Source organism: Vulpes vulpes, chromosome 8 (genome assembly GCF_048418805.1).
Source record: "Vulpes vulpes isolate BD-2025 chromosome 8, VulVul3, whole genome shotgun sequence".
NCBI classification, from domain to species: domain Eukaryota; kingdom Metazoa; phylum Chordata; class Mammalia; order Carnivora; family Canidae; genus Vulpes; species Vulpes vulpes.
In genome coordinates, this window is record NC_132787.1 from 31,287,943 (window position 1) to 31,298,661 (window position 10,719).

A 10,719-nucleotide genomic window follows, 5' to 3' on the forward strand; every position below is an offset into this window, starting at 1 on the left:
AAAGGATAGAATACAACACTTCAAGATGATCAAGGCCATCTCATGCAGACTCCCAAGATCTCTGTCTTGCCTAAGAATGTGTCTGTACTTTCACTGTAACTCACCCTCTTCTGCTATAGAGGGGAGTGTTGACGTCTCTAACCAATGTTGACAAGTAGAAGTCTGGGGGAGATACAAAAAGATAGGATTATAAACATTGATCCAGGGATCCCGAACTAGCAATCTGCAGGCATAGTCTGACCAGCAGGTGTATTTTGTTTGAAAAACAAAACCTCCAAAGATTTAGTGTTGCCTAGAGAATAAAATACAATTTCCTGGCATGGCATTTAAGGTAATCTACAAACTGCTCTTAATTTTCCACTAGTCCCCTTCCCTTCACTGTATTCACATATATCCTGGGCCACTAGCATAGTGGATTAATTTTGTTCCCTGAAAATGCTCTACAACATTAGCTCCTTTGTTCACAGTATCCCCTCCACCTGCATTAACTCCTCCCTGCCCTACTACCTACACACCTATTGAAATCCTACTTATCCATCCACATACTCTTCTTCCCTTTTTTCCTCTGTGCCCTTACACAGTAAGCCCAAGATATGTCAATTGCAAAATGACACACTGGGCCAAAGTAAAGTAACACCCCGCTTGGTCCTCCTTTAAAACTATAGAGCAGGGGATCCCTGGGTGGCTCGGCGGTTTGGCGCCTGCCTTTGACCCAGGGTGCGATCCTGGAGTTCCAGGATCAAGTCCTGCGTCGGGCCTCCGGCATGGAGCCTGCTTCTCCCTCCTCCTGTGTCTCTGCCTCTCTCTCTCTCTCTCTCTCTCTCTCTCGCTCTCTCTCTCTCTCTTTCTCTATGTCTATCATAAATAAATAAAAATAAATAAATCTTTAAAAAATAAAATAAAACTATAGAGAACTTTAGATTTTACACACCTCCTAGCTGATGTCCCCGTTCTGAATCCTCTACTCACCCATTAACAATAGAAATTACTGTTATTAATGTAAGAAGAATGGCTACCATTCAGTAAGTTTTTGCCATATATTAAGCACTATCTCAAATGCTTTACATGCATTATCTCAGTTGATCCATATGACAAATCCATAAATTACAAACTAATATATCACATCAATTAAAAAAATGAGATTAAGAGACTTTCCCAGGGCTACATGGCTAGAGAGTGATTATTTTGGGGGTACACAAAATAAGGACTGTCCAATTCTAAAACCTTTGTGTTTTTTCCATTAAAGTTTTATGGGGACTGGGTGATCTTCCTGCTTCTGAGATGTCCCCGCTGTAGATGAAACAATGGGGATGAGAACAGAATCAAGAAGAAGCATGGAAGACTCTAAGCTTTAAGAGAAAGAAGTTGATCTATAAGGCATTCCTATTGTCAGGGCATTCACCAACACAATAAGAGACGGTGATAAAGAGAAGAACTAGCCAGGAAAGAAGAGCACACACACAAAAACTGCATTTGGCTACAAATAATCTGGATTTCTAGCTCTTTCAAGAACGTAAACAAAGGCATCAGCAACAGATGTAGTATAAATGCAATAGAGACTAGAAGGAAACTTAATATCTGGAATAGCTAACAAGACAGAATGCCAGAAGCTGAGAGCTGCAATCAAAGAGCCATCTTCTCCGCTGAACTGAATTAGCTCAGTTGTACAGCACTTCTCAACAATTAACGTCCATGAAAGAACAGAAAATTAAATGTTTTCCCGTGTTATTAGTTTTTCAAATTAGACTGTTTCATACATACTTATTTTATATTAATATAGGAAACAGAAGAATTCTGAGAACTAGGAATGCAGAAGTACTCTATAAACCAGACAGGCAGAGGGACCCAGCAGAGACTAGCAAAGGCTGTAAGTCATCACATTCCATGGAAACACCCAGATGAAACCAGATGAGAAAGCTCTTCAACAATGCTCCTAAACCAACTGCTGGGACTACTGAACTCAGAAACACGGCAAGGTAAGCAATGTGGATATTTCTACTTGTATTGATATGATAATTCTGTTTCTCCAGATTAAAGGGTATTTGAGGTAACATGTTAATCTTCAATCCTAGCCATAAATGTGATAAAGTCACAAAATGACTTTGTTTTAGGAGGGTCTGCTGGCTCTTCCTTGTAATTATTTATTTCTCTGAAGACACCAGATAAAGAAGAAAATTAACAGCTTATATGACTGATTAAGTCAGAGGGGAAGACGAAGCAGTAAAGATATCAAATTTAGAAAGGATTAAGGACAAAATTACACCTGTGTATTGTTTACATGGATTGTAACATTTCTTTTTATGTCTCTAACATCAGTACAAGCACTCAGCATCAGTGAAAGAAATGTGCAATCTGATACTCACTAATTTATAGTGTTTCTGCTCCCTTATAAGTTACATTACATTTAAATGTCGCCTGTCTCCAAATAGACTGTTATCTACTTGAGGGCAAGGTCAGGAATCTTCTTTAGAAGAACATATATGAGAAAGAGTGTCATCACATCATTATCAACTTTTTGGTTTTTTAATTAAAAGCCAGGGTTTTAATTAAAAGCCAGGGTTCTTTAAATTAAAGAAGACTCTCTGAACTAGTTAGTAGCTGTTATTTTCTTTTGAAAAGTTTCTGGTTTCATCTATTCTTTATCCCCAAACTCCCAAATAAGTGAACTTTGCAGGCTAGCTGGACCCAACATGGATAGTGAGAATAGTGACAGCACAGAATAGCTTAAAACCTCAGAGAGCACTAATGACTAAACATTAGAGGCTGAGACATGTTTTCTTTGTCTCTCTTTCTTTAATTGTCACTATGGGAAAAGCTCAACAATACATAAAAATGGAGATCATAAAATAATAAACTGTCATATACCCAGAACCCAGCTTCAAAAATTATGACAACAGGTTGATCTTATTTCCTCCCTAACCCTACTCCATACTCCCAGATTTTTTGGAAGCAAATCTCAGAGATCATGGGTATCATCTCATCATTGACCTATTCACCATGTATTTCTACAAAAGCAAAAACTCTTCTTTTTGAAATGTAACTTTGTGCTTCCCAAAATAACAGTATTCAATAGAACTGTCTTTGGCTTTGAAACACACATAGTGCCTTGCTACAAAAATTTATTTTTGATGATGGTGTAAAAGTTTTTGGAATGCAATTTGCAATACGTATCAAAAGTAATAAAAACTTCAATTCCCAATGATTATATAGTTCTTCTGGAAATTTATCTTGAGGAAATAATCCAGATAATTGAAAAGGAGGGGGGGAAATGTTTATTAAAATGCCCACTACAATATTATGATAGGGAAACAATTAGGTATTTATTAAATTATGGTAGATATCTTATAGAATACTTTGTATAATAAAATTATTATAAAACCAGGAACCTGAAAATATGTTTAAGTAAATAAATATAAGATGAAAATTTTATTAACACTATTATTACAACTTTGTAAAAATAATTATACATTTAAACAAACCTTAGAAAGGAACAACCAAAAAAATTAAGATGGTAAGTTTATGGGTGTTTTTCCTTCTTTTTTTTTCAAGCGTTTATATATTAGTTGTAGTGATCTTGTGCTTTAAAGTACTTTTTAAATCAAATCTTTTTTTTTTTTTATTTTTTATTTATTTATGATAGTCACACACAGAGAGAGAGAGAGAGAGAGAGAGGCAGAGACATAGGCAGAGGGAGAAGCAGGCTCCATGCACCGGGAGCCCGATGTGGGATTCGATCCGGCGTCTCCAGGATCGCGCCCTGGGTCAAAGGCAGGCGCCAAACTGCTGCGCCACCCAGGGATCCCTAAATCAAATCTTTTATTTTCAATTTCTTCATGTTATAATTCTATCATCTATCAAAACACAGATCACGTCACTTTCTCCATGAAGCTTCCTCTAAACACCTCAAGTGTATTTCCCTCTTTAAATTTCTGTAATATTTGACATTTAGCTACTGTTATTTGCAAAAGTATCCTGAGAATTTTTCATTTGAATATGTGATAATGAATGCATTTTTCCCCAAAAAATCTAAAATAACTGTATAGTATCACTAAATAAATTTTAACTTTTAGATACAATCATCAATATATTTCTACTATTTCTTAGACGCTCGAGAATGTTGACTTCTCGTTGCAACAATATTGACAAGGTTAATTTTGTTAAGAATCTATTATCTGAAGTTACTCTGTTTCCATTCCAATCTCCGTTTCCAGGCTGACCACTGGTATCGGCATTAACAAGTTTCTTTTTTATTGAAATAACAAGTCAAAATACAGGTGATTTCCAAACTTCCTTTTGGCCACAGAACTCTCTCATCAAAGAAAATTTTACGCACCCACAATCAAGTAGAGCAACAAGAAAGCACAACTGCTTCAGCAACCGCTGGGGTGAAAAAGACATGCCAGAGACAGGAGCGCCGCCTGCTGGCCAGCAATTCTCCGTCAGCACGTCCTAGGGCTCTTGAGAACCTTCATGAACCATAGCAATAAAATACTCAAATAACAGTACAAACTCTGCAGTTCAGAAGTGGATGGTAACTGTGCAAAGCGAATTTTTCAGACAGGGAACACTATCATGTGATAATGTAAAAATCACATTTACCACACAAAAGGTGCAAGTAGTAAGAAATGGATTGAGAGGGCAACCCCGGTGGCGCAGCGGTTTGGCGCCGCCTGCAGCCCAGGGCCTGATCCTGGAGACCTGGGATCGAGTCCCACGTCGGGCTCCCTGCATGGAGCCTGCTTCTCCCTCTGCCTGTGTCTCTGCCTCTCTCTCTCTCTATCTCTCTGTGTCTCTCATGAATGAATAAATAAAATCTTAAAAAAAAAAAAAAATAAAGAAATGGATTGAGAATACCATTTAGCTACCTGTAGGCGCCAATCCTTAAAATTCATTTATAAAGTGACTTTGAAGTGACTTGTAAGGGGTGCCTGGCTAGCGCAGTTGGCAGAACACATGACTCTTGTTGACCTCAAGATCTTGAGTTCAAGCTCAGTGTTGGGCACGGAAAAAAGATTCTTGGTTTTTGTTTTGTTTTGTTTTGTTTTGTTTTGTTTTAAGATTTTATCTATTCATGGAGGGGGTTGGGGAGCAGAGGGAGAGGAACAGTTAGACTCCCAGATGCTCGGAGCCCAACACAGGCCTCTGTCTCAGGAATGGAAGATGATGTCCTCAATCAAAACTAATGGCCAGATGCTCAACCAACTGAGCCACTCAGGTGCCCCAAAAGAAATGATTTTTAAAAGACTGAATTTTAAAGTTGATATTTAAAAGGTCATCCCTGAAAATGTAGTAAGATAAGGAAAAGTATATGGCCCAGAACTCCTCTTAGGTGAATACTATATATTATTGGTAAGACATCACTTGAGGCTTGTGTAGGTAACAGCTATGATCTTCAAGAAAGGTGGTTCCAACTAATTGCTTTTGTTTTGCTGAGTGAAGTAAGCAATTTGAGAGTCAGAGCTAAACTGTCATGGGCAATAATGGAAATGCAGTACATGGCTAACTTTTTTCACGTGGTGTATAACCTCTCATTTAAATATCAAGTACAGGGCAGCCCAGGTGGTTCAGCAGTTTAGCACCGCCTTCAGCCTAGGGCCTGATCCTGGAGACCTAGGATCGAGTCCCCTGTCGGGCTTCCCGCATGGAGCCTGCTTCTCCCTCTGCCTCTCTCTGTGTCATGAATAAATAAATAAATCTTTTAAATAAATAAATAAATAAATATCAAGTACATATTTAAGAGTAACAATTTGATAAAGGTACAAGTTATTAACCTTCCCAGATGACTGAATGTTTCCATATGGCCCTAGTGTTAATACATGTTAACTTGCGGGTTGTTTGAAATTTGAATTTGCACAAATCAACCACCAACCTTATAATTTCAAAGGACATTTTACTTTCAACTCATCATGTCGTTTTAAGTCTGTCTTGACTACCTAACTAGATTAAAAATGCCATAAAAGCAGGGACGATGTCCTTTTCATTTTTGTGTGCTCCAGAGAGCCCAGCATGTTATCTAATACACAGTAAGGAACTAGTCCATTAGATAGATTGTTACTTAATTATTAAACTGTTTCCATCACCAGGCTCTTCAAATTTCACCTGTCCAAAAATAATTCATTAGTTTCACCTTCAAATCCTACCTCTCCCCCACCTAATTCTCTAACATTTATCTCATCCTTGCGATGGAAATAATTTTGAACTGTATTCAGTACTGGAAAAGTATCAGGTGGCAGGCCTGCTGAAAGATCTATTTGCATAAGGAATCTTCCCAAAGCCCTTCACCAAGAGAAAAGGAGCTAGGAAGGTAAGTCCAACTCAGAAAAATAAAAGTCCTTTTTCATTGATTTGAAACGTAATTCAGAGCACATCATGATGTCTTACTCAAACTTGTTACTGGCACAGAATTATAGATTGATATCTGGAAACTGGGAAGAAGAGTATAAAAGTACATGTGTCAGGCCATGGTTGGTTATATAAAAGAAAGAAAATATAATTGAAAAAGGGCTGGGTCTTTGATTTGTGATCTTTGATTGAAGTCTTTTCATCAATTTAATTAGCTACTATTCTTTTATTGTCTGGAGTTGTTTGCTCATTTAGCTATTAGATAACTACTGTTTTTCTTATTGATATCAATAGTCTTTAGAAATTCATACTTCATTTTTTGTGTACCATTCCCAATTTCCTTTTAGTTCTTTTTACATGGTATGGTCATCTTTGTTAGTCAAATTTTTGTGTGACTTTTTTCCTTTGGGTTTAAACTTATAAAGCCCTCCTCCATATAGACATTTGAAAATTATCCACTTCTGGCTGTTTTATCATTTTTTTACAGACATTACACTAACTTCTTAAAATTAATTTTTCACCCCCAAAACTAGCCCATTATGCCAAGAACATCTATAGAACAATAATTTCAATTATTATCAATATGAGAGTCTATGTTCATTATGTATTAAATGTATAGAAGGGTCTGTTTTCAGAACTATCTTGTTCCATGATTCCATCTACTCTTGTACCTATACAATACTATTATTTTTATAATGTTTTAATATTTGGGGAAGAAAAGTCCCATTATTACTCTTCTAAAAAAATAAGAAATCTCACCTATTTAGTTTTGTTTAATTTTATTTAAACTCTGAGGAGAAAAGGAAAAGAAAGTGGAGTTTTTATATCTGTGTGGGATCCGGGTATATTTTCTCTTCAAGTAAATAGCATCCTGATTTTTTATTTTATGATTAATTTGTCAAGGTGTATTAAAATAATGAGTTAACTGGGAAGAAACTGACCATTTGGAAGCATTCAACCTCCTCATTCAGGAGGAAGGCTCATCTCTCCTTTTGTTAGGCAAATAGAACCACATACCTTTTCTGGAAGCTATGCCTTCAGATAAGAGCAGATGATAGCTGCTAGAGATATTTTACACTTTCTCAGGCTAAGAAAGACTCCTCTCACCTAAATATCTGAATTGGAATGTTGCTGATGGTCTTCCAAACTCAGTCAGAAAGTGGTTTTCACTTCATGATAATATCTGAGAACTAGGAGTCAAAAAAAGAGAAAAAGTTGAATAGAAAATTTCTGGAAGAAAAAACAAAGAAATCAAAGTTCAGATTTGTGCAGTTTGCAACCCAAAGGAGGTGAGCTGGGGAATATTTAACAAACCCTCAACAATTTTTTTAAATGAAATTGAAGTATTTTCTAAGTACTGTTTTGTGGAAATTTGTGTAACACGTGGATGTGTGTGTGTGTGTGTGTGTGTGTGTGTGCTGGATCTGAATCAAAGATAAAATGAATTTCTGACCATGATAAGTTTATCCTATCAGGGGTACCAAGGCATTTTTCTAAACTGAACAACATAAATGATTATGTTTCCAATCCATTTAAAAAAAAAATGTTTCCCCTTTCTATTTCCAACTTATATTTTTATGACTTGGAGGATAGGCTATTTTCATGTTTCACGAGAGAAAAATATCTTCATTCTTTCATCCCATGCTTATGAGAGTACCCATATCTAGGCTAGCAGCCATGGTCTCAGAATAGATAGGGGCCAAATTCATCAGGATGTTGTTTACGAGAGAATGTGCCAGCTCCCACACAGATTTCATTTTCTCTTTTCTCCCAAGAGTTTAAAAATAAAAGTGCCAGGCACATAGTAAGCCTATTCAAGGTATGCATATTGTGACATTGTTCTACCAGGGCTCAAACTTTTTTACCCAAATAAACTCAGAAGATGCTTGTGCTTTTTTTTCTCTGAGCCAGTAGAACAGACACAAGAAGGCTCCTACCTGATTTGTTGTATTCATTCTATGGTGTACTCTTGCTACTTATTTTTTAATACCTTCGTGAAACGGCATCATCTTCTTACTAAGGCTAATTCTAGCTAATCTCCATCGTGCCCAAGTGCATTATAATAAGCCAGTCTAAATAATTTAAGTTATAAGCTTTGCAAATGGAGACCACAGATAGTTATAATTGTACTGTCCCCTGCACCATGCTCACTCTCCCCAAGCGAATTTTAATCTAAAGAATTTTGAATACATACGCTTAACATGAAAATTTTTTGTAAAGATTCTAGTATGTATATTGTCTTTAATGTCCATAGGCTTAGAGAACAAATAATTTGCCTGTAAAGACATATAGAGTGACTGGAATATTATAAATTAAGATAACAGTATATAAGCAAAATTAGATATTAATAGCCCTGTAAACTCAGAGATCTTAATATTCTTCTGGCCCTACTAATTTATCTCCAAATATTAGAGAAATCAATCTGGTAGATCTATTCAGTGTGGTGACTAGGGTTTGGGAAAATTAAGGAGTATTGGTAATCAAGAGCTAACCGTATCAAACTGCAGTCTATGTCAAACCTTATTAAATATGACTTGGAAATAATCACATTTATTTATTATTAATCAGATGCTTGATAAACACATATGTTTCCTAGCCAGGATTTCTCTCAACCACAAAAAATTAGTGCCTTAATTAATGCATCAGGAGGTTGCATTGTTACCCATATTTATATAAACTAAGTTTCATAAAAACTGTTTTGAAGAACCTGTTGAATTTTCTGAGGAATTCCTTAGCACAGTGCTATTTTTCCACTTGTAAAGTAAGATTCATGGCCAAATGCACACAGACAGCAGACATTTTTCAAAATTTTTAGTGAGGATTTACGACTTTATTTTTCAGAGACTGTATCTGAAATATGGCTCAGAGTGACTTCTTCTATCCAGAAAACCCACGGAGAAGGCAAGAAGTAAACCGTCTTCACCAGCAGCTACTTGATTGCCTATCTGATAGCTTCCATGCCACCAATAAGCTGATTGGGGTTTTAAACATGCACTTGGGGTGCAAGCTGGCCTCCATTGAGATGAAAAGAGATGGGACCATCAAAGAAAACTGTGATATCATCATCCAAGCCATGATGAAAATCCAAAAGGAATTGCAAAAGGTTGATGAAGCCCTAAAAGATAAACTAGAGCCAACCCTCTACAGAAAACTTCAAGATATTAAAGAAAAGGAAACAGAGAAAATTGCAATAGTACAAAAGGTCATTTCAGTCATCCTGGGAGAAGCTACTTCTGCAGCCAGTGCAGTCGCTGTTAAACTTGTAGGCTCAAATGTCACAACTGGCATCATTAACAAGTTGGTCACTGTGTTAGCTCAAATTGGTGCTTCTCTCCTTGGTAGTATAGGAGTTGCTGTTCTTGGCCTTGGCATAGATATGATATTCCGTGCCATCCTGGGAGCAGTGGAGAAAACACAGCTTCAAGCAGCCATTAAAAGTTATGAGACGCATCTGGTGGAATTCAAGTCAGCTTCCGAAAAATATCATCATGCCATTACTGAGGTCACCAACACAGTGAAACAGCAAATGAAATGAACAGCCACTGTGCCCCTGGAATATTTTTCTACTTCTCAATATAGTGTTTTGCTCCTTTGATTAGGTTCATTTTCTGTATGTTTCCAACATGGACAGAAATACAGTTAACAACTTGGAAAGATGTTTTAAGAGATGCTAAAATTAGATGACTCCAGAGTTTTGTATCAACAACAAATGCCTACATTGGTTGGTGCTAGAGGTAAAAGATTACATCCCAGGATGCTTCTTACTTTGCTCTACCAGATCAACTTTAGGTTAAATGCTATGGGTGTGGGGGTTACCTTTCCCTTTTCTAACTCCCCAAATCATTAAAATTTAAGTTGAATGAGGAGAGTTTTATTTCTACCACTAGCTTCAGACATCATTTAGTACTAAGGGGATGTACTTAGTAACTTCTGCCTAGACACTAACTGTGGACTTTGAGTGAAATAGAAATACTACCATAATTTGGACTCTCAGTTTTTAAGGCTAATTTTTAATAAACTAGGAGACACTGACATATGGGTTGTTTATCCTTCAGTGATAAAAGGACACAATGGTTCTGTAACTTCTACTAATTACACCTCATAAATTTGAATGGATTTTTTAAGAGATAAAAGTTAAAACTAAAAAGATAAAGGTTCTGTTTCTGTCATTGCAATCAACCCTGGCCAACTGTGGTGCGATGATTAGATAACCCTCATGTGAATGTTTGAACACTCTGGGACATTGAAAAAAAAACAAACATGCAAATCCCATCTACACGTGCATAAAATGTGTTTAGGAACCAGGGAGAAGTTGTTACTCTTTTAGGAATTTGCCATTTAAAGGAGAGCCGTAATTTATTACCTTACGAGTTTTCA

General features: G+C 36.6%; 2 protein-coding genes across 2 annotated transcripts in view; both read left to right on the forward strand.

Annotated features, from left to right (window-relative positions):
• The window catches only part of ART4 (ADP-ribosyltransferase 4 (inactive) (Dombrock blood group)), a 28,162-nt gene extending 17,673 nt beyond the window's left edge, over positions 1-10,489 (forward strand). Inside the window, exons 4-5 of the transcript XR_012002952.1 lie at positions 1,781-1,976; positions 9,184-10,489. The gene's annotated coding sequence lies outside the window, so the exon portion shown is untranslated. The remainder of the gene's footprint in view (positions 1-1,780; positions 1,977-9,183) is intronic.
• SMCO3 (single-pass membrane protein with coiled-coil domains 3) lies at positions 9,200-10,489 on the forward strand. The gene has a single exon (XM_025995179.2). The coding sequence runs from the start codon at positions 9,200-9,202 to the stop codon at positions 9,875-9,877; it is 678 nt and encodes a 225-aa protein (XP_025850964.1). The 3' UTR covers positions 9,878-10,489.
• Positions 10,490-10,719: the final 230 nt, after the last annotated feature.

Bases quoted from the DNA above. Each gene is read 5' to 3' on its own strand.
- SMCO3 (XM_025995179.2), top strand. From the start codon at position 9,200: ATGGCTCAGAGTGACTTCTTCTATCCAGAAAACCCACGGAGAAGGCAA.